The sequence below is a fragment of the Bos mutus genome, chromosome 11 (genome assembly GCF_027580195.1).
Source record: "Bos mutus isolate GX-2022 chromosome 11, NWIPB_WYAK_1.1, whole genome shotgun sequence".
In the NCBI taxonomy this organism is placed as follows: Eukaryota; Metazoa; Chordata; class Mammalia; order Artiodactyla; family Bovidae; genus Bos; species Bos mutus.
Window position 1 is genome coordinate 102,895,786 of NC_091627.1, and position 26,755 is coordinate 102,922,540.

General features: G+C 42.5%; 1 protein-coding gene across 1 annotated transcript in view; it reads right to left on the reverse strand.

Annotated features, from left to right (window-relative positions):
• VWA3B (von Willebrand factor A domain containing 3B) overlaps positions 1-26,755 on the reverse strand; it is a 168,149-nt gene that overhangs the window by 14,048 nt on the left and 127,346 nt on the right. Inside the window, exons 22-23 of the mRNA XM_070380207.1 lie at positions 26,542-26,746; positions 5,008-5,119 (exon numbers count right to left, since the gene is read on the reverse strand). Coding sequence (XP_070236308.1) covers positions 5,008-5,119; positions 26,542-26,746 — 317 coding nt within the window. The remainder of the gene's footprint in view (positions 1-5,007; positions 5,120-26,541; positions 26,747-26,755) is intronic.

Genomic DNA, 26,755 nt, shown 5'->3' on the forward strand with positions numbered 1-26,755 from the left:
TGGGAGCTTGTTCAACCAGTATTCCCAGAAGCCATCCTGATGGGAACACTGATCCTAGAAATACCTTCTCCCTGGAGGCTTCCTACCATCTTATTTATTTATTTCAGCCATATTTCCTTCTATAATATACTTGGAGACAGAAAATCATTATTGTTAAATTGAGAAAGTGAAAGGAAATATGAATTCCCATCCTCAGCTTCTCATCTGATATTACACACCCCACAGCTTCCCTAAAATGTATAATCAAAAAACGAAGGAAAAAAAAAAGTAAGTTTTCTTGTCTTTTAGTTATATGGGGAGATTATTATAACAGGAAAAGAATGTATCAGTGTTAAGGTTCATGTATTTTGTTATTTATCCTAGGTGAAATTAATTTTCCCATTGCAAAGGGATTATTAATATTAGGGAGAGGTTTTTGACAGGGACACTTCCCCAGCAGTAACAGCTTCACTTGGACCCCCTTATCCTGAGACAGAAATGTGCTCGCCCCCATGCTGGGCTCCAACGGCCTGAGTGCCTTGGCTTTCTTCCCCACTCTAGCTTACTCGTTGGCCTTGGTGAAGTCTTAGGTACTGCTGCTGCTGCTAAGTCACTTCAGTCGTATCCGACTCTGTGCGACCCCATAGACTGCAGCCCACCAGGCTCCGACGTCCCTGGGATTCTCCAGGCAAGAACACTGAAGTGGGTTGCCATTTCCTTCTCCAATGCATAAAAGTCAAAGTGAAGTTGCTCAGTCGTGTCAGACTTTTAGTGACCTCATGGACTGCAGCCTACCAGGCTCCTCTGTCCATGGGATTTTCCAGGCAAGAGTACTGGAGTGGGTTGCCCTTGCCTTTTCCGGTCTTAGGTCCTTCCAAGTGGCAAAGAAACAGCTGCTAGCTTTCATCTTGAGTCCACGTATCTTGTTTCAGTTATTTATTTATAAAGGATCTAATCCTTTTATTTTATATTGGCCACACTGTGAAGCTTACGGAATCTTAGTTCCTCTACCAGGCATCCAACCCATGTCCCCTGCAGTAGAGGCGCTGAGTCTTAACCACTGGATCGCCAGGGAAGTTCCCCATGTTTCTTGTTTTAAATGGCCAAAAAAAGGGAAAGCTTAAAAACAAAACAACTGCCCTCCCCCTGCCACACACACACAAGAAAACCAGCTTTATGTTATCTATTTTCTTATTGGACTAAGATGTTTGGGTGGTTTTTGAAGTACTATTTACACATTTTTTTTACCATAAACTGACTCTACCCTTTTCATCAGGAAAACAAACACTACTTTTTATAAAGAATTCCTACTATGAAAACAAAGAGCCACTGTGAGGTGAGAAGAATCCTTCTATGCCCAGCATATGCGTGCCCCGCCACAAGCACCAGCCAGTGCCACAGAGCAGGGCTGAGGGTCCAAGCGCCAAGACGACCTCAATGGCCAGGGTGACCCTCCTCGAATTCTTAGCCTTTGGGACTGTGTAGAATCCAGTCTTAAAACTGGGGTGCAGTTTTTCGGGTGTCTGCCTGAGTTGAGCAGCTGTGCAGCTGCATGGCCCATGGAGTCTACACCATGCATTAGCTTTTTTTTACATAAAAAGGCTTCCTGCCCCTGATCTAGATCATTAGACCTAGACATTTGGTATGTTTCTACCATCTCTTTTTTGTTTCAATCTCTTCATTCGTGGGTTTTTGTTCACCTCCAGAAATCAGTGCAGTTTCTTCCCAATTAACTGTAGAGCCAGCCTCATGGTGTTGACACCTGGCTGGCTGTTAATCAGGCCAGAGGACCCAGAGCTGCTGGCCTGTCTGGTTATGGCTCAGCCTCTGCACTAACTCCTTCTCTACCTCATTAAGGAGTTGCTGCCATTTCCAGGTCCTGATTCTAGATCAGCTTCCTATTCTGGGATGCCGTTATGCTCCAGTTTCCTTCTGCCCTCAGCCCCAGAGAGGTGAGAAGGCATCTCCCAGGGCCATTTGGGGCTCTGGCTCTGGAGGTTGGACCGGAACCACCTCCATGGCTTTCTGTCTTCCTCCTACTGGAGGCTCTGGGATCCCCATCTTCCTGGGTATGAGTCAGCTTCCCTACCTCTGCTGGGGGATTCTCCTATACCCAGGTGGGGGGAGAAGGGGGTGCCCCCCAGTTGAGACCCTCAGTGAAAACACTGCTCATGCCCAAAGGTCAGAGGAATGAAGAAACAGTTTAAGTAGACAGCATGGGTCAGTTCATTTAGCAAAAGAAAGCAGGGGTTGTTTTCAATCTTCATTCCAAACAGGAATTTCTTAGGCTGGAGTGCAGATTTTTTTACCTCTGGCTATAAGAACCTTCTGATATTCACAGCTGGGCTGGGATTCCGTTTCCTGGAAGAGGCATCTGTTCTGCTCAACTGGAAACGTGCCTTCCGCTTGCCCCTCCTCCACTGACTTCCAGCCTACACATCTAGTCATCATAGTCTCTTCCTCCTTTAGTCTCAGAGGTTTCCTTTGTAGCTCACTGTGCTGGTTTTGCCTTTTTGAATTGCTCTTAAACTTTTAAAACTACTGTTAAAGTTTTTAAACTTCCAGCAGTGTTCTATACCCCCAGGTGAGGACCCCAGGTGAGTTGTTTATATCTCCCAAGAAGCGGTAATAGAAAAACTCCATAGGTAATTAACACTTTCCAATTTCAAAATGCTGCACATTATCAAATTTAATCGACATCACTATCTTATGGGGATTTTCATTGTTTAAATCCCATTTGGAGAGAGAAGGAAACAAGCTCAGAATACTTCAGTGATGCCTGTCAGCTGGCTGGTAGAGGCAAGAAACAGATTTCAAAAAAAAAAAAAAAAAAATTAGGATTTTTCTGGTCCTAAATCATTACACCTGAGAAAGTATTCTGTTTCCCACCCCCAGCCTTTTTTTTTTTTTTTTCCTGTTGTAACTTGTTCTGATGGCATAGTGCAGAAATCTTGCAACCCAGACTTTTCATCATTGAGGATTTCCTGAGATAAAATGCTGCTTTTTACTGAACAACAGGAAAGATGACACAGTTCCTACAAATAATGATTAAAATAAAGTTCTGAAATGTGTCCGCCTTCCTGATTTTCAGCATCCGGATGAACCAGGCTATCAGCTTGTCACTTCTGTTCTGCACAACACAGTCTGATCTCCACTAGCTAATCCACACTGATCCCTGGAGCAGAGGTGGTTGTTGTTGTTCAGTCACTTGGTCGTGTCCGACTATTTGTGACCCCAGGGACTGCAGCATGCCAGGCTTCCCTGTTCTTCACTACCTCCTGGAGTTTGCTTAAACTCATGTTCATTGAGTCAGTGATACTATCCAACCATCTAGTCCTCTGCCACCCCCTTTCCTCCTGCCCTCAATCTTTCCCAGCATCAAGGTCTTTTCCAATGAGTCAGCTCTTTGCATCAGCTGGCCAAAGTATTGGAGCTTCAGCATCAATTCTTCCAATGAATATTCTATGAATAAAGGACTGATTTCCTTTAGGATTGACTGGTTTGATCTCCTTGCTGTCCAAGGGACTCTCAAGAGTCTTCTCCAACACCACAATTTGAAAGCATCAATTCTTTGGAACAGAGGTAGCCAAATGGAAATCCCTGCCCTGATTCCCAAGGGTGGCAGCAAGAACTGAGCCAGCTTTGCTCCTGCCTAGACCTGGCCTTAAGCAAAGGACGCTTTGATCCAATTGCTCTGAAGCTGCCTTCTGCTTAGCTGTTTTTCTCTAGAAACATTTATGAGGCTTTGAACAAATATTATCAGAAAGGAGTCACCAATGAAGATCATGCCTGTGCTCCTCAAAATTCTATCTGGCCTTCCTTTTTGGAAGGGGTAAAAAAATTCAAGTACAATATCCTAGTTGTTAGTTCTACACATATGTCTGCTAGAAACCCAAATTCCTATTTAAGTATTTTTCCCACTTAAAAAGCAGATTTAATTAAATGTAATAAATAATTTTTTTAAAATGGTGACTGGGAGTAGGATTGACTACACTTCAAGGTATAATCTTTTCAATTGACATCTCTTCTTCTGGGTTCTTTAAGCTCTCTTTCCCCATAGGCTTTTACATGATTTCAGTGAGTACTTCTGTGCTGACGTGTCAAAAATTTCTGTCTCTGGACAGATTTCCTCTCCAGACTCTAGATCCATATCTCCAACTGCGTCTCTGACAACGTTAGTGTCTCATGGTGCATCTACGATTCATCATGTCCCAGACACATTTGCCTCTTCCTCTAAGGAAGAGGATGCCATAGGCATTCCATTCTCAGGGCTTCTAGTGAAGCTTCTAGTGAAGCTTCTAGTGAAGCCCTGGTCTTCCCTTGCTAGAACTCTCTCCCCCAGATAATCTCATGGCCCCTTTTAATTAATTTATTTTTAAATTTTATTTTTTAAATTTTTTGGCTGTGCCACACACTATGTGGGAACTTAGCTTCCTGACCAGGGTTCAAATCTATGCCCCCTACAGTGGAAGCCTGGAGTCTTAACTGATGGACTACCAGGAAATCCCTTATTGCTCCTTTTGAAAGTCCTGATTAATATATCACCTTACCCATAAGCTCTTCATTGACCACCAAATTTAGAATTGCAACCTTTACCTTTGATGTGCTCAATTCTCTTCGTGGCTCCATTTTCCTTCATAGCCCTGGATCTGACACACTACATATTTTACTTATTCAGCTGCTGTCTGACTCCCCCACTAGCACGTAAGCTCCATAAAGACAAGAATTTTCTTCTGTTTGCTTACTTGTTAGACCAGCACTTTAGGAATATTACATACATGGAACATAGTAAATATGTAATAAAAAACTTGTTTACTAAACAAATGAAAGATTAATATAAGTTTTTCTGGTGATTACTTCTCCACAAATATGGGTAGAAACCTCATCATCCTTTCATTTTAGAAGTGGAATACCTTAGTACGGCTTATGAAGTGTCAAAGTGATAGGGAAAGCACAGTTTGAGAACTTCTGGTCACTGATATCGTATTACTTAACAAAGGAATTTTACAAAGTAAAATATCTACCTACCTGGAAAATAAAAGCCATTTTCATCACATCTTGCAATAACCTTCTGGCCTCTGAGTGGATCCAATTTTTTTGATTTGTTTTTCTTTGTTGGAGTTCCTTGAATTTTCTGTTGCTAAAAAATAAATAAATAAAACATTAATAATCACAGGAACAAGATAGTTTGTTATTCTCTGATGAGAATTATGTCACTGAAGAATTACAGAACACGCACATACTATATACTCACTCTGGAGGACTCTGTTGTGGAACAGGCTTTTAAACTTGGACAGATATGGGGAACTGCTGCACATAGAAAATGAGGCAGAATTTCCAGCCTAATCTAATCAAGTTAAAATGAAACCAAAAAGGCAACCTTTCCAGAGCATTTAAACAGGACCTAGAGTCTTAAAACACAATATTTAATATAATTAATATATTAAACTAAAACACATCATCCCTCCTTCACATCATTCCCACACCACACCTTGAGTTCACCTGAAAGGACCATTACAGCTACTACAGGGCTTTGCACACTCACATTCACTCTGCTCTTCTTTCCAACTGTTACTACTATTGGCAAGAACTCGCTCCTGGCTGTTTCTATAGCATGGAGCTGTATGGAAGGAACCTCTCACTGCACACTCAGTGATTCTTCCATATCCCTGCACAGGCAACTCAGCTATACCACAGATAGAGCAGAGAAGCCTCGGCAACGCAGACCTATGGGGGCCAGCTTTAATATATGGATTCATTCACAGAAATAGAGCACTGGTCTCTCAGGATGGTAGGACACCAGTCAGGGCAGCTAGATACCTCATCCATTCAGCCATAATGCTGATGGAACCTTTCCAGAGAGATGACATCCTGCTATTTTTGAATCTTGCCAAAGACTTCATATTTTTAAAAAAATGTTTATTTATTTGGCTGCACAGAGTCTTAGTTGCAGCACACGGCTCAAACCCAGGTCCCCTGCATTGGGAGCATGCAGTCTTAGCCACTGGACTACCAAAGACTTACTAAAGACTTTAGAGACATAGCCCATACTAGAGGGTGTTCCCTGACCTGCTCCTTTTCTGCCATAAGGCAACTAATCATATGCGCAAGCAGATCAGATCAGTCGCTCAGTCGTGTCTGACTCTTTGCGACCCCATGAATCGCAGCACGCCAGGCCTCCCTGTCCATCACCAACTCCCGAAGTTCACTCAGACTCACGTCCATCGAGTCAGTGATGCCATCCAGCCATCTCATCCTCTGTCGTCCCCTTCTCCTCCTGCCCCCAATCCCTCCCAGCATCAGAGTCTTTTCCAATGAGTCAACTCTTCGTATGAGGTGGCCAAAGTACTGGAGTTTCAGCTTTAGCATCATTCCTTCCAAAGAAATCCCAGGGCTGATCTCCTTCAGAATGGACTGGTTGGATCTCCCTGCAGTCCAAGGGACTCTCAAGAGTCTTCTCCAACACCACAGTTCAAAAGCATCCATTCTTCAGCGCTCAGCCTTCTTCAGCTTGAAAAAGAAATCTTTGGAGGATGAGAGTCACAGGGGATGGAGAATGAGAGAATGAGAAATGCCAGCACTAAATAAATAAGCCAACCTATCTGCAGGCTCAGGGGCATGGGAATACTGCAGGCCAGTTTTAGTGAGAAAGTCAGATGGGCAGTGATGCTGCAGTTAGGGATGCTGTTCTCTGGGTAATTTGATTCTGCCTTGTTTCCAAAATTCAGAGACTCCAATTCACTCTTTTGCCAGATTCAGTTATCAAGTGATGTATCAATAGATACAGGATCCAAGATACAATACCCTCCTTTTGTTTTATTACTTAGTTTCAAGGTCATGTTCTCAGGTTTGCATTGGTGGGGTGGAGATCACTAAATGTTTGATGCTTTAGAATTTTCCACTTAACAAACAGCATGTTTTCATATCAGGTACAGAACATACTTCTATGATGTAAGTAGAACTAGTCTTTGGCTCAAAATCTTGTAAAATCACTGTATTTTTTTCCTGCCTCAAATCATTGAACTCTGCTGCTGCTGCTGCTGCTGCTAAGTCGCTTTAGTCGTGTCCGACTCTGTGTGACACCATAGACAGCAGCCCACCAGGCTCCCCTGTCCCTGGGATTCTGCAGGCAAGAACACTGGAGTGGGTTGCCATTTCCTTCTCCAATGAATGAAAGTGATAAGTGAAAGGGAAGTCGCTCAGTCGTGTCCAACTCTTCACGACCCCATGGACTGGCAGCCCACCAGGCTCCTCCATCCATGGGATTTTTCAGACAAGAGTACTGGAGTGGGGTGCCATCACCTTCTCCAGAACTCTGCTGCAAACAACCCCTAAACAGTACTAGCAGCAGATCCAACATGCTTCTCTGGCCATATTTTGTCCTTAAAGCCAAGTAAAGTATGACTGCTGTGATCAAGATACTACACGTAGGGCCAGGGATCTTCTGACCTTTCCTCTCCATAGAGTACCTAATTATGAGATTAGAACATTTGGAAACTCTTTTGAAACCTAGTGAGGAGAACAAGGCCAGCCTGGAGCATTTTCTGACCTACTCTCTCCTCTCATTTATACGTAGAGGGGTTTGCTCCACCACAGGAGTATCCAGGATCTGTGTCCCTTTTAGACATGAGTTCTGGAGAGAAAATGAGAAAATGACCTTACAGGAAGATGTAAACCAAGGGTGGCCAACTCCCGCCCAGTCCTCGAGGCAGCAGAATGGGAGTGACCGACCCATGGTTGCTGCTGTTGGTGTTCAGTTGCTAAATTGTGTCCGATTCTTTGCAAACCCATAGACTGTAGCCCGCCAGGCTCCTCTGTCCATGGGATTTCCCAGGCAAGAATACTGGGGTGGGTTGCCATTTCCTTCTTCATTTCTTCTACCCATGGTAGAGAGTTGAAAAGACTTGGAGAGTTTTCCTTTCTAGGAAATTTGCATTTTAGCAGGAGTCAAACTAAAGCCATAGAAGTGAAGCTCTAAGTGGAATTTCCTGTCCCAGCTCCCTCCATTTCAAGAGGAGGGTAAGTCTCCTTGCAAGATTTCTCAAGCACAGCAGGTCAGTGCTGGGCTCCTGGGGACACTGAGGAGTCTATCCGTGAGCCCAAGGCTTAAGAGGGAAGCTGCAACCAGGAGAACATGCAGAGAATTATTGTCCCATTTCAGAAGTTATGTTGTGGCTGACTCTTTTTCTATCCCATAGACTGTAGCCTGCCAGGCTACTCTGACACTTAGTTGTACTTTCAAATCCAGAGCAGGGTTGGCAAGTGCTTTTGCGGAGCTTTGTTCCCCTCCTCCTCAGGGAATTTCATAATGTTAGAAAATGCAGGAGCAATACACGTCCACAAATTTCTGTGCAGTTTCTAATGCCCTCTCCAGGGGTGGCTTGGCCTTACCCTCATCCTGGTGTGGTTCCTTGAGCTGTGTAAATAGGTGCTTACGAAGCATAGGAAACAATGATAGAATGAAGCCCTGAATGGCCTTGAGTCCAGCACACAGCAGCACTGGACTAGGGAGACTTAACCACTCTGATAGTGAAGTCTCCAACCAAATCTCAATCCATATCAACTCAAAAGGCTTTTGTGGAAGGGTGAAATTTTTTCAGAAAATTGTTTCTTTTTTTTTGGTAGTATCTAAAGTGTGTTAAGTCTCTCAGTAATGTCTGACTCTTTGCCACCCCAAGGACTGCAGCCTGCCAGGCTCCTCTGTCCATGGAATTCTCCAGGCAAGAACACTGGAGTAGGTTGCCAGTCCCTTCTCCAGGGGATCTTCCTGACCCAGGGATTGAACGCAGGTCTCCTGTATTGCAAGCAGATTCTTTACCATCTGAGCCACCAGGGTAGTAGCAAAGGAACCTAATAAATATGCATTAGATGCTGAATCAAATTATTTCTGTAGCTTGAAAAGCACATTTGTAACATCTTCTCAGGGAATATTCCTTCATTGCTCTTTTAGGGAAGAATCAAAGAGAGGAAAAGTTGAAAAGGTTTTAAGTGTTTAAACCTGAAAATTACCGCAGCTCTGAAGTCTGTACTTTGGATGTTACTGATAGTCATCCATAGGCATGCACTTCAGAGATGCACATACTACAGCCACTTCTGTGCCACTGCCTGCAGTGTGGACCACCACCAGCTGACTGCTGTGGTTGTACAGAAACATCTCAAGTGAGGTGATGGTATAAAGAGAAATGCTGGGCCTGTAAGAAAACTTTTCAAAAGAATCTCTGTGCTGCTTACTCTGGTCCACCCATCTGCCCCTAGGTCCATTCTCTGCCCTGCCCTGCCCCATGTTCCAGAAGGCTGACCCCTCCAAGGACAACATGACCCAATTTTTCTTGTTGACTGACTTTCTGATAGGCAGAGCCAATGGGAGGCGGGAGGTCAGAGGGCAGCAAGGAGAGAAGGGCTGGGGCATTGGTTCCAACCTCCCTCCCTGTCTTTTGTCTCTCCACAGATACCGCCCCCCCAAACCCCAACTAGTGGACTGCACTCTTGCAGGCTCCAGTACCACCATTTCCCTCCACCGCTGAAGTCCAGAGGTGCTGACAACTTCCCGCTTTGCCAGTTCTGGGGTGAAATCCCCTTTTAGCTGCCTTGACCTGCCTCCCCCTCTGCAAACAGTCCTTTCATTAATGTTTCTTCACTTGAAGTGACTGAATGAGATTCTGTTTCCTGCCTGGACCCTCCTTATAAGCCCTCTGCACTCAATTTTCCTCCTCCAGCCAGTGAAGTCAATGATCACACCCAAACCTGTTTAGGGTAGAATTTATGCCAATGAAAAAACGATGAAAACTTCCCTGGTGGTCCAGTGGTGGAGAACCTGCCTGCCAATCAATGCAGGGGACCTGGGTTTGACCCCTGGTCTGGGAAGATTCCACTTGCTGCAGGGGAACTAAGACCACGAGTCCCAACGACTAAGCCCATTTGCTCCAACTACTGAAGCTGAGTGCCCTAAGAGCCCATGCTCTGCAATGAGAGAAACCACTGCAGTGGGAAGCCCACGAACTGCCACGAAGACCAGCTCCCACTCGCTGCAAATAGAGAAAGCCCTCGAGCAGCAATGGAGATCCAGCACAGCCAAAAATAAACAAAATTAAAAAAAAAAAAAAGACGAGCTGTGTGGCAGGGGAGTGTTGGGGTCCACCCAGCTGAAATCTCTAGCCAAGAGGGGTGCCTTCAGCTTTAGAATAAAAAGAATCAAGGTGTTGATTTTTGTTCTTGGAGCTGATAACCCCCCCCTCCCCCGCTTTCCACTCCTGAACATCAGGGTACTAGACAGAAACTTTTCTGGATACTATTTAGAGTTGGTGGGAGTGTTTCTTCCCTTCTTTGAACTTCCTCCATTGGCTGGTCTTCCTGAGCAGGATCCTCTCCTAAAATCCCCAGCTAACCATGGCACTACCATGACACGGGCAGCATCTTCTCTTTGGCATCCTTGCCCATCACATCCGGGCGCCTCACTCACTCTGGGATTTCAGCCCACACTGGCCAGGTGTCCCACCACCATCGTCTCACAGGAGCCCATGGGGGGTCTGGTTTCCAGACGTTCACGTATCGCCTCAGTGTGTGTGTGTGGTTCTTTGTGTGACGGCATCGCGGATGCACAATCCAGACTTGCTAGTTCCCCGCCTGCACACCAGGGGACCCTCTATGTCACAGTCTCCAGGAAGTCAGTCCTCCTATCAGACTCAAGTAGCAGCAGAAGAGACTACAGGTTCCACTCGTGGAATGAGAGGGGCTGGCTAGTCATAAAGGGTTAAGGTGTGATGCCTCCCTTTAAAGAAGGAGTACTGCTGCTGCTGCTGCTGCTGCTAAATCACTTCAGTCGTTTCCGACTCTGTGCGACCCCATGGACTGCAGCCCACCAGGCTCCCCCGTCCTTGGGATTTTCCAGGCAAGAGTACTGGAGTGGGTTGCTGGTGCCTTCTCCGAGCTGTATAAAGATGGGTTATGAGGCAGGAATGACAGACAACTGGTTCAATTACTGTTTGGGAGAAAACATAACAAATGACTCTACTTATTCTGACTTCATTTTATACAACTCAAAGAAATTTCTAAGTCTCCTGAACTACTGTTCTCTCGTGTAATGTCATAGTCACAATCCAATATGTTTTCAAATCCAAGTGGTTTCTTTTCATCACTCATTCTCCCATTCCCTTCTCACTCAGTCTCACCCACATCCTCCCACCTGTGGTGCATTTTCCTAATGCTCTCTTTCTCCTGGACAACTTTCCATGGAATGGAACATTTAATTAGCTATTTCTCAAAGCCAAAGCCTCCAGATTCCTTGCTGGTCACAACTTGGAGTAGTAACCATGTGCAGCCAGCTGGGTCAGCTCATCTCCAAGGTCTCTATTCAGGTTGTTCACAGATGCTTATAGCTTAACAAGACTTTCCACCACAGTGTGTTTCAAGGCAGCCAAGGTTACGACTGGGGCTGCCCCACACCAGGCTCCCAGGGAGAACTCAGGAGGTGAATTGTATCTTGGATGCCTTTGGTGCTTTCCACCATCCTGCAGCCCTGAGGGCTCAGGATGGGCTAATGTCGTTGAACTCCTCAATCATGGCAACAAGAGCGGTGCTGGTGAAGGGAGCTTTCCAGTGGAATTTTAAAAGTTCAGAATTAAGAGACTTTCCTGGTGGTGCAGTGGTTAAGACTCTGTGCTTCCAATGCAAGGGGCATGAGTCTGATCTCTGGTTGGGGAACTAAGATCCCACATGCCATGCAGTGTGGCCAAAAATAAAATAAACACCAGGAAGATATTTCTTCATTAAAAAAATAAAAGTTCAGAATTAAGACCTCCCTTTCCATTATGCAGTCAGTAATCCAAGCACCTGTCTCCAAGGATGCCACAGAATGAGTGGATTACAGAAACAGGGAGAACAGTTAAGCATGGGATGTGCCCAGTATAATGTGCTGGGCAGAGCAGGTGAAATAATGATTCACACCCTACATCTGATCTTGCAAAGAACTGCCAGGGAAAGTCTGAGTGGAAAAGCAGGGCACAATCTAGCCAGACACTGGCATGTATAACCACTTCTCCCCACCACTAATCCTGACCAACAGAAAAATCATGAAGCTGTCCCAAGCTCAGGAACTAATGTGTGTCTACGCTGGGTGCCAACATATGTCAGGGGAAAGCATCTGATAGCCACAGACCCTCAGGCTCCATGATGCACCCTCGACTGGATCAAATACAGTGACCACTCCCTTCTGAACACACATGGGCATTTCTGATTGCCTCTCATGCCAACCAACTTTGACCACCTTTTGCTGTGTTATCAATAAACTGTAGGGGATCTTAACAAAAACCAGGTTTCTTCCTCTCCAAATTACAATCATTGATCAAAATCTTTGGCCTTTGCTATTAGAATTTAAAATGAGACTCTAGTTATATCTGAATCAATAAAGATGACTACATATGTGATGGATTTTTCACTGCAGGATCTCAAAAAGTCTTGCAATCCTGAGCTTTGATTTCAACCATTTTTCACACAGAAAGGTTGACACCTGTTAGTGGGTCATGAAATCAATTCAGATAGAAATGAAGTAAAATATCACACAATACATCACTTACAGTAAGGAGAAGCATCACCTTAAATATTACGCAGAAAATCTTCCTTTGCAGAGGGCCACTCTCACAGTGGAAGAAATTGTGGATCAGCTGCCAAGTATGAACCTCTCCCACCCATTCCTTACCTGTGGACAACTTTCCTGGGCACATGGGTGCTGCCCCGAGCAGACAGTGGGGGCTTTGGTCACCCAATAAAGTGACAGGGCAGTGAAAGGACATCTTTAATCCTTGACCAAAAAAGAGGGTAGCAGTGGACGCACCAATACCATTACATGAATTCAATGTCTTCTCTCGCTGTGGCTCTCACGTCAAGTTCCCACCATCTTTTTCTCCTTTCCTTTCTATGAAGATCTTCAAACTAAAGTCTTCACTTCCTATATTTATTTTCTCAACTTCTATCCACTCCTCCACCTTCTGCAAACTGGCTTCCACTCCCCAAAGGCCACCAAAACTGTTCTGGCTAGGATCATTACTGATATCCCTCTTGAAAGTCAAATGGCTTTCAGACATCATCCTGTATGATTATTTCAAAACTCCTCAGTAATTCATTAATTGTAAAAATAGCAATGATGGACAATGTGTGTTGAGACAGCGTTTCCCAATGAACATTTAATGCTGCACACTGTCCTGAGCATTTTATGTGAGCTGTCTCATAACCATCTTGCAGGTGGCCATTATGATTTTTCTCACGTAAGGATGAGGGACCTAGGCTTAGACAGCCTAAGGAAGGTCCCTCGGCTGGAGTGTGGCAGTGCTGAGACTTGAATTCAGGTCTTTCTGACTCCAGGCCCAGGGCTCTTGCCACCTCTCCTCCTTGGGCTCCGGCATCACAGCTCTCTACCTGGAGCTTCTGCTTCTCCAGCTGTCCTACAATGGCCCCTCTACAGTCTCCCTTCCTCATTACCTCAAAGAACCTTCAAATCTATCTCCTTAACTCAGACTTTTCTCCTAAACTCCAAACATGTGGCTGCCTATGGGCCTTTCTCACCCAGATGCCCTGGGGACATCCAAGAATCGAGAGGACCTAAAGAGAGTTTCCTTTCCTTTCCTCTCATGGTACCTCTTGCTTCTGTTCTTCTGTTTATTTATTCATTCAAATATTTGGGAGTGCTTACAAGGTGTCAGGCAATACTCCAGCAATACTAGAAATACCTAGAACACAATGGACCAAGCCCCACTCTTATTCCAGTGGAGGATGCAGATCATGAACAAATACATACATAATGTCAGGTGGTGAAATGTGCTATGAAGAAAACAAAACTGTGGTAAGGGGTGAGAGAACGACACGGTGTTTCGAAGGGCTGTCTCCTCAAGAGGCAGAGGGGATACGGATGTGGTGGTTAACAGTGCCTCTGTCTCTTAGCTGTCCAAGATGGGAAGTTTGTGGGTGTGCTCAACTTTGCCCTCTGGCTCACTGCACACATTCACTTTCCACCAACTCATGCCTCTTTCACCTAAACCCTCCATACTGTACTGACTTGGCTCGAGGATCAACGTCTCTGAGTCTGCACCTGGTTTTGGTCTTTTCCCCCTACACTGAGCCTTATCTTGCTGCCAAAATAATCTTTCCAAAACAAAAATCTGTTCATGTTTTCTGCTTGCTGTAAATCTCTCACTGGTATTCATTTCCTACAGGATAGAGTCCCTGATTCTAAGAGAGATTTTCAGTTCCCTGTATTCTGGCTCCATCTTCCCTTTCCCTGTCTCGTCTCCTGCCACACCCCTGGTGAATACACCATGTTCTTCCCCTCTACCTGTCTTGGCACACACAAGCTGTTTCTCTCACTCAGAACACTTCTCACACTCCCACCCGCAAATCCCTACACATCCTTCTGGATCAAATTCAATCACCCCCTTCTGTGAAGACTTCCTCAACTCCCCAGCCAGAATTGTTCACTTTTCCCCATCTTCCAGTTGTTCTATGGCTATGCCTCTACTGTCATATTTGTAATACTCTGATATAAGGGTCTGGGTTTCATTCCTTCAATAAATACTTTTGAGCACCCACCATGTGCCAGCCATCATTCTCAGTGGATGTAGCTATGGATACAGCTATAAGTGAGGCCAAACAAGATCTCAGCTCTCATGGAGATTATGCTCTAATACAGTATGTCTCCTACATTGGGCTGAACCCATGTCTCCAATGGTAATAACAAGCCCCTATTTTGTGTTCAATGTATAGCTTCACCTTGGCAGATCCCAAGGAAAGAGAGAAGAATGTGACAGCCTATTCACTGACTGAGATCACCTGTGCCATGAATCTGATCCATGGTAGGCAGTGAACAAATATTTTTGGATGAAGAAATTGTGGAAATTATTTTACTTCCCACTCTGTGGACAAGAGAATAAAGAAATAGAACAATTAATTCATATCCCACGAACAATGAGCCTTTGAATCCCACAAATCTAGACAAATTCAGAACACACTTTGTTCTGAATCACAAGAGGCTTCTTTTCACTACATTAGCAACACTCCCATTTTTAAATTTAATGTAAAGTGTAGATGAAAGAATCCTGCTGTTGCTGCTGCTCAGTCACTCAGTTATGTCTGACTCTTTGAGACCCTGTGGACTGTAGCCCTTCAGGCTCTTCTGTCCATGGAATTTCCCAGGCAAGAATACTGGTGTGGGTTGCTGTTTCCTCCTCCATGTGACCTTCCTAACCCAGAGATCAAAAGCTTGAAAATTCTGCTGTTAGGCAGTAATGTCTTCAGAGCTCAACATGGCAAAGTCCATCATTTAAGACCTGTAATGGTCTGTTTTCTCAACTAGAATAAGAGTGGGGCTTGGTCCCTGTGTTTAAGTACTTTTAGTGCTTAGAATAGGGCTTGGCACCTCAGAGGAACTCATAAATATTTCAATGAATAAATGAAGGGACAAACAGGAAGAGGCATGATGAAAGAAAAGATCTCCAGGGAGAGGGAGTTAATTCATTTTCAGCCTTCTTGATTCTTGGGTGTCCATGGGACATCTAGGTGTGAAAGGCCAATAGACAGAAACACATTTGGGGTCAACAGATGGTGCATTCCAAGGAAAGACTGAACAACTCTTTGAGGGGGTCACTTTGTTTGAATAAAAACAATATTAAGAATCCCAATACATATAAATAAATAAAACAGACTAGGTAAAAGCGAAAATAAAGATATGATAAAACTTTTACACTCTGCAGAAAAGAAATAGCTTTTGACACTAAAGGGGGAAAAAGCCATTTTCAGGGGAAAAATTAAATTAAAATAAGCAAATAAAACACAACAATCTAGAATAGCAAAAACAGAATTTAAAACCAGGCAAAGTCAGTATCATTTAGCAAAGACTGAAATAAAAAATAGATGAATCTCAAAGGTCAATTCCTTGGATATATTTTTTATGCCATCAAATGGTGAATATATGAAAATTATATAGAAGTCAGTAAGATTCTGGATGAACTATTCCAGGTCTACACACACTCTACTACAGTCAGAAAGAGAATATTTATTATACAGGCAGCAAGTATTTAAAGCCCCCAGGTGTTTATGTTCTTTGGGCCAAGAGTCCCACTTCTAAGACCTTATCTTAACAAAATAGTTCAACTGTATGCACCATAGAAGCATCAAAACATCTGAAAGGAAAATTGAAAAAAAAAAAAAAAAAACCCAAATGTCCAACATTCAGTGAAGACTTAAACCAATGAGGGTAGTTATACACCATGGACTATCATGTAACTACAAAAAATGTCAATCTGATGGTTCAGCAAAAACAGAAAGAAAGTATATAAGACAATGCTAAATTGAAAAGTAGAATATAAAATGATTATGGACACTGTGTATCTATGTGTAAAATTTATTCAAGGAAGAAAAACAATTAAAAGTAAATGAGGATTTAAAGATGGCGGAGGCGTAGGTGGACATGGAGTACATCTCTCTCCACGGATAAATCAGGAATACACCTTCAGACACAGAAGTGCGTGCAGAACACCAGCTGAGAGCAGACAGGAGTGCCTGACCAGTGGAAAAGAATATATAGAACCACACAAAACTCAGTAGGATGAAGGAACTAGGGGCAAAAACAGGAGTGTTAGCAAGACTGGACCTGCCCTCGGCGGGTGGGGGAACTGAAGCAAGGTTCTGATCCCCATATCAGGGCAACTGTCTGAGTCAGAGGAGAAACATTTAAGTCTGAGAGGGAAACAGCTGATCTGTGGTAGCCTAAATGGAAGGAGAGTCAGACAGTCCTTGCTGCAGCCATACATATTCCGGAAAGGGATGAGGTCCCCTGGAAGGTGCAGTGGCTGGGAGCTGGAGTTTAGGGATTGTGGAGCAATCCCAGGGCAAGGGCTGCTGTTGATTGCGGAGAGACGGATCGAGGGGATGTGAGGGAGGAGACTGTGGTGAGAAATGCCTGTGGAGGAAAGCTGGGCAGCCGTGGAAGCAAGGCGATACTGCATAGTGGGTGGAGCCATCACCGTAGCCTCTCTCTCCCTACAATAGCCAGCAGTGGCAGCTGAACAAGAAAGGCTGGCCCAGAAAGTGCCTGACGCACTGAACTACAGAATAGGACCCCACCCAGGGTGCTCCTTTAAGTGCCTGACACCCCGATCTACAGAGTAGGATCCCAACCAGGGGGCCCTCTCTATGTGCCTGATGCACCAAACAACAGAGAAGGACCCCAGGCAAGGAAGCCTTGTAAGTGCCTGAACAGGCAGAGCTATGGAGAAAGACTGGCCAAAGAGGCCTTCTGATCACCAGCTACAAGAGAATCGAAGAAAGACTCTCTGATAGGGCCATAACTCCTACAGCAAAGGCAGTCCATGTCCCTGCACATTTGGTGCCTCCAGGGTCCCTGCAAGCCAAGCAGCTGCACCACCTTCATGTTCAACTCTCACCGGGGCAGAGCTGCCACAGACAAAAAAAAGGCTTGCGTCTATGCATGCAGGGTTGCTTCAGTCGTGTCCAACTCTTTGTGGCCCTGTAGACTGCGGCCTGCCAGGCTTCTCTGTCAGGGGGTTCTCCAGGCAATACAGGAAGTATTGGCCAATACTGGTTGCCATACCCTTCTGTTGCTGCTGCTAAGTCACTTCAGTTGTGTCCGACTCTGTGCAACCCCATAGATGGCAGCCCACTAGGCTCCTCTGTCCCTCGGATTCTCCAGGCAAGAATACTGAGGTGGGTTGCCATTTCCTTCTCCAATGCATGAAACTGAAAAGTGAAAGTGAAGTCGCTCAGTCGTGCCCGACTCTTAGCGACCCCATGGACTGCAGCCTACCAGGCTCTTCCGTCCTTGGGATTTTCCAGGCAAGAGTACTGGAGTGGGGTGCCATTGCCTTCTCTGCCATACCCTTCTAGAGCATTATATTTCCTGCTGTCCTAGCCATCAACTCCCCTGAGTACCTGGTGCTGCCAGAACCCCTTCGACCCAAGCAGCTGCACCACCTTCACACCTGGCCCTCACAGGGGCAAACCCAAGTGCTCCAGGGCATCCTCAAGAGCAAACCCCAGGGGACGACCCACATGCAGAAGTGGAAATAAAACCACAATTGAAACCCAGAGGCAGTGTGGCTAAGGAAGAAGACCTCAAACCTTCCCATCAGCTGTATAAGCTTCAGATTAAATCCACACGATCAACTAGGCAGACTCTGTGTCTATGGAATATATAAAAGAACACTGAGAGATTTCACAAAATAAAATGCACCAGTTCTGATAGCCGTGGACATTGGAGGCAAGAACACATAGAAGTAAGACAAGATTAGAATCTAAGCCGCCCCCACAACAGGTCCAGAGATCAGCACAGTGTTGGAGGGCCTCCTTGGGAGGTAAGGTGGGCTGTGACTCCTAGTGAAGGAAAGGACTCTGAGAGCAGTGACTCAAGAAAAACATCTATTATTCCTATGTTTTGACTTGTTCTGTAGATTCTTTGGATTTTTTTTTCCCCTTTTCCCCTCCTCTGTTGTAGTTGTCAAGTTTATTGGCACTATGAAATCTAATTCAGCTTTTGAGCTTTTTCTTTTCTCTTTTTCTCAGCCACATTTTTTTATTGTTGTTATAAACCTCTGCCTCTACATTGGGCTTTTGCAGTTCTGTGGAGTTTTCCTTGTTTTTTTTTCCTTTTTCTCTCTTTTTAGCTTTAATTAATTTTTCTACATTTATTCCTTTGTTTGCTTTTCCTACTGTTACTTTCCCCTTGCAGTTAATCTTTAATGTATATAAATCTTCTTTATCTACCTCTATTTAACCTTGCACATCTATTCTTTGTTTCTTTTCTTTCTTTCCTTTCCTCTCAATATATTTGTTAGTTTTATTTTCTTTGCTTTATTCCCCAATTGGCACTTTGCTTTAGTTTTATTTTCCAGTTTGTGCTTTAGTAAGTTTTGCTCTTAACTAGTAGATATAATTTTTGGCTTCCTTTATTCACCAGATCAACCTATTGTACTTTATTTTTGTTGGACTCTTGATTTTGATTATGTGTGTATATGCATATGTATATATTCAGTCACACTTTTTAATATTCAGTCACACACATATAATTTTTGATTTTGTTTGTTTAACAGGTCAATCTACTGTACTTTGTTTTAATTGGACTGTTTTGACTTTGCTTATGGGTGCATATGTGTATGTGTATATTCCATTATTTTAATTATTATTTACCTGATTTTGTAACTTCCATTTGTCTGGGGTTCATCTTTGGTTTCTCACTTTGGGGTATCTGTTTTAAGCTCACTTAATGCCATAACAAATCACTTGTGAAATCTTCATTTCTAACCAGAGATCAAGCCCTGAGCCTTTGGAGTGGGAGCACTGACTCCAAGACCCTAGAATACCTGAGTACTAACACTAGGGAGAATCAAATAGTGAGAACTCACACAAAGGAAACCACTTGAGTACAAGACCCAGCATCACCCAACCCCCAGTAGCACCCTGTGCAGAACACCTCATCTAAACAACAAACAATAAAAATACAAACCCAATCATCAGCAGACAGGATTACCACCTCATTCAGCCTTGTGCAACAGAGGACACACACACACACACACACACAAACTCAGCATAAATCTCACCCTATTTGAAGCTTACACAAACCACTGGACCAACCTTAGGAGGCCAAAAACCAAAAGAAAGAAAGAATTCAACCCTGAAGCCTGGGAAAAGGTGACCTCAAACACAATAAGTTAAAAAAATTATGAAAAGGCAGATAAATACTACACAAATGAAGGAACAAACTAGAAAAACAGAAGTCCAAATAAATGAAGAGGAAATAGGCAAATTCCCTGAAAAAGAATTCAGAATAATGATAGTAAAGATGATCAAAAATCTTGAAAACAAAATGGAGAAAATACAAGAATCAATTAACAAAGATCTAGAAGAATTAAAGAAAAAACATACAGAGACATACAACACAATTACTGAAATTAAAAATACTCTGGAAAGAATCAATAGCATATTAATAGAATATCTGAAGCAGAAGAACGAATCAGTGAGCTGGAAGATAAAATGGTGGAAATAATTTCTGAAGAGCAGAATAAACTCTGGGACAATATCAAATGCACCAACATTCAAATTACAGGGGTCCCAGAAGACGAGAAAAAGAAAGGGTATGAGAAAATTTTTGAAGAGATTATAGTTGAAAATTTCCCCAACATGGAAAAGGGAATAGTCAGTCTATCAAGTCCAAGAGGCACAAAGAGTCCCATACAGAATAAACCCAAGGAGAAATACACCAAGATACATACTAATCAAACTAACAGAATAAACACAAAGAAAGAATCTTAAAAGCAGCAAGGGAAAAGCAACAAGTAACATACAAGGGAAACCCCATACGTTTAACAGCTGATCTTTCAGCAGAAACTCAGCAGGCCAGAAGGGAATGGCAGGATATATTTAAAGTACTGAAAGGGAAAAATCTACAGCCAAGATTACTGTACCTGGTAAGGATCTCATTCAAAATTGATGGAGAAATAAAAAGCTTTTCAGACAAGCAAAAGTTACGAAAAGTTAAGAGAATTTAGTACCACCAAACCAGCTTTACGACAAGTGTTAAAGGGACTTATATAGTCAAGAAATACAAGAGAAGTAAAAAGATCTACAAAATCAACTTCAAACAATTAAGAAAATGGCAATAGGAATGTATATATCAATAATTACTTTAAATGTAAATGGATTAAATGCTCCAACCAGAAAACACAGACTGGCTGAATGGATACAAAAACAAGACCCATATATATGCTGTCTACAAGAAACTCACTTCAGACCTAAAGACACATATAGGCTGAAAGTGAGAGGATGGAAAAATATATTCCATGCAAATGGGAAGCAAAGAAAGCTGGAGTAGCAATCCTTATATCAGACAAAACAGAGCTTAATATAAAGAATACTACAAGAGATAAGGAAGGATAGTTCAATTTACTTCAGTCACTCAGTTGTGTCCGACTCTTTGAGACCCCACAGACTGCAGCACGCCAGCCCTCCTTGTCCATCACCAACTCCTGGAGTTTACCCAAACTCATATCCATTGAGTTGGTGATGCCATCCAACCCTCTCATCCTCTGTCATCCCCTTCTCCTCCTGCCTTCAATCTTTCCCAGCATCAGGGTCTTTTCAAATGAGTCAGCGCTTCACATCAGGTGGCCAAAGTATTGGAGTTTCAGCTTCAACATAAGCTTCCAATGAACACTCAGGACTGATTTCCTTTAGGATGGACTAGTTGGATCTCCTTGCAGTCCAAGGGATTCTCAAGAGTCTTCTCCAACACCACAGTTGTAGCATCAATTATTCGGCACTCAGCTTTCTTTATAGTCCAACTCTCACATCCATACATGACTACTGGAAAAACCATAGCCTTGACTAGACAGACCTTTGTTGGCACTACATAATGATCAAGGGATCAATCCAAGAGGAAGACATAATAATTGTAAATATCTATGCATCCAACATAGGAGTACCTCAATACATAAGACAAACACTAACAGACATAAAAGGAGAAATTGACAGTAACACAATAATAGTAGAAGACTTTAATTAGGAGACTTTAATTAACAGAAAATTAATAAGGAAACACAAGTCTTAAATGATACATTAGATGAGATGGATCTCACTGATATCTTTAGGACATTCCATCCAAATGCACAAGAATACACTTTCTTCTCAAGTGTACATGGAACATTCTCCAGGATAGACCACATCTTGGATCACAAATCAAACCTGAGTAAATTTAAGAAAACTGAAATTGTATCAAGCATCTTCTCTGACCACAACACTATGAGACTAGATATCATTTATAAGAAAAAATCTGTAAGAAACACAAACACATGGAGATTAAACAATACATTTCTAAATAACAAACAGGTTACTGAAGAAATCAAAAGGGAAATCAGAAAATTTCTAGAAACAAATGACAGTGAAAACACAATAACTCAAAACCTATGGGATGCAGCAAAAGCAGTTCTAAGAGGGAAGTTTATAGCAATACAATCCGACCTCAAGAAACAAGAAAAACATTGAATAGAAGACCTAATTTTACACCTAAAACAACTAGAAAAAGAAGAACAAAAAAATTCCAAAATTAGTAGAAGGAAAGAAATCATAAAGATCTGAGCAGAAATAAATAAAAAAAAATGAAAGAAACAATAGTAAAGATTAATAAAACTAAAAGCTGATTCTTTGAGAAGATAAACAAAATTGACAAACCTTTAGCCAAACTCATCAAGGAAAAAAGAAAGAAGAATCAAATCAACAAAATTAGAAATGAAAATGGAGAGGTTACAACAGACAATGGGGTGACCCCCCCATGTCACACATTGGCAAGGCTGGCAAAATTACAGGGTATCTCTGAAGAGGGCACCCTGGGGCAAGCACATCTCGCTCTGTTGAAGGGGATCCATGACCCTGTCACTCTACTGTCTGGAGGGGACCATAACCAAGAAAGAAAAGTTGTCATGTCAGGCAGCTTTCTGGACTTGGAGTTGTGTTAATGAATAAGTGATGACTTGCTGACCAGAAAAAAAAAGAGAGAGAGAGAGAGACTATTATGAACAACTGTATGGCAATAAAATGGATAACCTGGAAGAAATGGACAGATTCTTTGAAAAGTTCAATCTTTTAAGATTGAACTAGGAAGAAATAGAAATAATGAACAACCCAATTACAAGCACTGAAATTGAAGCTGTGATCAAAAATCTCTCAGAAAACAAAAACCCAGGACTAGATGGCTTCACAGGAGAATTTCATCAAACATTTAGAGAAGAGCTATTGCCTATCCTTCTAAAACTTTTTCAAAACTCTTTCAGAAAATTGCAGAGGAAGGAACACTTTCAAACTCATTCTACGAAGCCACTATCACACTGATACCAAAACTAGACAAAGACAACACACAAAAAAAGAAAACTACAGGCCAATATCACTGATGAACATAGACGCAAAAATCCTCAACAAAATTTTAGCAAACAGAATTCAGCAACACATCAAAAAGCTCATACACCATGATCAAGCTCGGTTTATTCCAGGGATGCAAGGATTCTTCAATATACGGAAATCAATCAATGTGATACACCACATTAACAAATTGAAAGATAAAAACCATATGATAATCTCAATAGATGCAGAAAAAGCCTTTGACTAAATTCAGCACCCATTTATGATTAAACTTTTAAATGCACATTAAAAAATGTGCATAGAAGGAACCTACCTCAACATAGTAAAGCCAATATATGATAAGCCTACAGCAAACATTATTCTCAATGGTAAAAAGTTGAAAGCATTCCCCCTGAGGTCAGGAACAAGACAAGGGTGTTCACTTTTACCACTATTATTCAACATAGTTCTAGAAGTCCTAGCTACAGCAGACAAGAAAAAGAAAAGGAATTCAGATTGGAAAAGAAGAAGTAAAGTTCTCACTGTTTGCAGATGACATGATACTGTACATAGGAAACCCTAAAGATAGTATCAGAAAATTACTAGAGCTAATCAGTGAATTTAGCAAAGCTGCAGGATACAAAATCAATACATAGAAATCACTTGCATTTCTATATACTGACAATGAAAATACAGAAAGAAATTAAGGAATCAATCCTATTCACCATTGCAACAAAAAGAAGTATCTAGGAATAAATTTACCTAAAGAGACAAAAGAACGGTACACAGAAAATTGTAAGACACTAATGAAAGAAATCAAACGTGACATAAACAGATGGAGAGATATTCCATGTTCCTGGGTAGGGAGAATCAATATTGTGAAAATGACTATATTAACAAACACAATCTACAGATTCAATGTGATCCCTATCCAATTACCCAGGACATTTTTCACAGAACTAGAACAAAAAATTTCACAATTCATATGGAAACACAAAAGACCTGAATAGCCAAAGTGGTCTTGAGAAAGAAGAATGGAGTGGAGGAAACAAACTCCCTGACTTTAGATTATACTACAAAGCTACAGTCATCAAGACAGTATGGTACTGGCACAAAAACAGAAATATAGACCAATGGAACAAGATAGAAAGCTCAGAAATAAACCCATACACCTATGGGTACCTAATTTTTGACAAAGGAGGCAAGAATATAAAATGGGGCACACAGCCTCTTCAATAAATGGTGCTGGGAAAACTGGACAGCTACATGTAAAAGAATGAAATTAGAACACTCCCTAACACCAAACACAAAGATAAACTCAAAATGGATTAAAGACCTAAATGCAAGACCAGAAACTATAAAACTCTTAGAGAAAAACATAGGCAGAACACTTGATTACATAAATCAAAGCAAGATCTTCTATGACCCACCTACTAGAGTAATGGAAATAAAAACAAAAGTAAACAGGTGGGATCTGATTAAACATAAAAGCTTTTGCACAGCAAAAGAAACTATAAGCAAGGTGAAAAGACAACCCTCAGAATGGGAGAAAACAATAGCAAATGAGACAACTGACAAAGGATTAATTTCCAAAATATACAAGCAGCTCATACAACTCAATACCAGCAAAATAAACAACCCAATCAAAAAGTGGGAAAAAGACCCAAGCAGACATTTCTCCAAAGAAGACACACAAATGGCTAACAAACACATGAAAAGATGCTCAACATCGCTCATTATTAGAGAAATGCAAATCAAAACTACAATGAGATATCACCTCACATCAGTCAGAATGGCCATCATCAAAAACTCTACAAACAATAAATGCTGGAGAGGGTATGGAGAAAAGGGTGGCTCAGATGGTAAAGCATCTGCCTGCAATGCAGGAGACCCAGGTTTGATCCCTGGGTCAGGAAGATCCCCTGGAGAAGGAAATGGCAATCCACTCCAGTACTCTTGCCTGGAAAATTCTATGGATGGAGGAGCCTGGTGGGCTACAGTCCATGGGGTCGCAAAGAGTCGGACATGACTGAGCAACTTCACTTTCTTCTTTCTTTCCTGCACTGTCAGTGGGAATGTAAATTGATATAGCCACTATGGAAGAAGGTATGGAGATTTCTTAAAAAACTAGGAATAAAACCACATGACCCAGAAATCCCACTCCTAGGCATATACCCTGAGGAAACCAAAATTGAAAGACACATGTATCCCATTGTTCATTGCAGCACTATTTACACTATTTACAACAGATGAATGGATAAATAAGTTGTGGTACCTATACACAATGGAGTATTACTCAGCCATAAAAAGGAATGCCTTTGAGTCAGTTCTAATGAGGTGGATGAACCTAGAACCTATTATAGTGAAGTCAGAAAGAGAAAGATAAATATTGTATTCTAATGGATATATACAGAATCTAGAAAAATGGAACTGAAGAATTTATTCACAGGGCAGCAATGGAGAAACAGACAGAGAGAATAGACTTGTGGACATGGGGAGAGGGGAGGAGAGGGTGAGATATAACATGGAAACTTACATTACCATATGTAAAATAGATGGCCAAGGGGAATTTGCTGTACGGCTCAGGAAACTCAGACAGGGGCTCTGTGTCAACCTGGAGGGGTAGGATGGGGAGGGAGATGGGAGAGGGCTTCAGGAGGGAGGGGATATACGTATGCTGCTGCTGCTGCTAAGTCGCTTTAGTCGTGTCCGACTCTGTGCGACCCCGTAGACGGCAGCCCACCAGGCTCCCCCATCCCTGGGATTCTCCAGGCAAGAACACTGGAGTGGGTTGCCATTTCCTTCTCCAATGCATGAAAGCGAAAAGTGAAAGTGAAGTCGCTCAGTCGTGTCCGACTCCTAGCGACCCCATGGACCGCAGCCCACCAGGCTCCTCTGTCCATGGGATTTTCCAGGCAAGAGTACTGGAGTGGGGTGCCATTGCCTTCTCCAATTACTGAAGTCCAAGCACCCTAGAGCCCATTCTCTGCAGCAACAGAAGCCACTGCAATGAGAAGTCCATGCACTGCAACAAAGAGTAGCCCCCAGTTGCCGCAAACAGAGAAAGCCCACATGTAGCAACAAAGACTGAGTGCAACCAAAAAAAATAAAATAAAATAAAGAAGTAAATGATCCAAAGTGGTAATAAATATTAAGGCTGCTAGATAATAAATTTTCTTTTTAGAAGGTCTGTTTTACTAGTAACAATAATTGCTAATACTTATGGAAGACTTTCAATACTAACTACTTTAAATGTTCATTTTCTCATAACAAGCCTATTAATACTATTAATACTCTTATCTTACAGATTTAAAAAAAAAAAACCGTACGGTTTAGAGAGAGTCACTGACCAAGATCACATGGGGATTAGGTGGCAGATCTGAGACTAGATGCTGGTCTGGCTCATATCAAAGTCCAGGCTTTTAATCACTCTGTGATACTTCTGCTTAGTTTTATTTTCCAGTTAAAACATGTATTGTTTAAAAAATAAGGTCAGAGTAAAATCAAATGCCATTTCCTTTCTACTGAAAGAGGTGCTGAGACCTTCAGTGGGTTGGCTGTAAGTCTTAGAAATCAGTGTGTTGAGAAGTGGAGGAGAGGGATGGCCAACACAGAGATGTCAAGGGCTTGGACCAGAGGGGAGGGAGCAAACACAGACCCCACCATGGTACGCACCTCTTCGAGTGCTTTGCTTACATAATTCTCCTTCTTGACAGCCTCTTGGAGCTCCATGGCCTGCTGCACGTACATTTTCCCAGCTAGGATTTCATTCTCCAGCATGGAGAGCTCCTTCAACGAAATGGGCCAATTCAACCTTTCTAATGCCTCGTTCAAAGCTGCCTTGTTTTCTAAGTACTGCATTGGTTTGTTTGCATCTAACCTAGAGGAG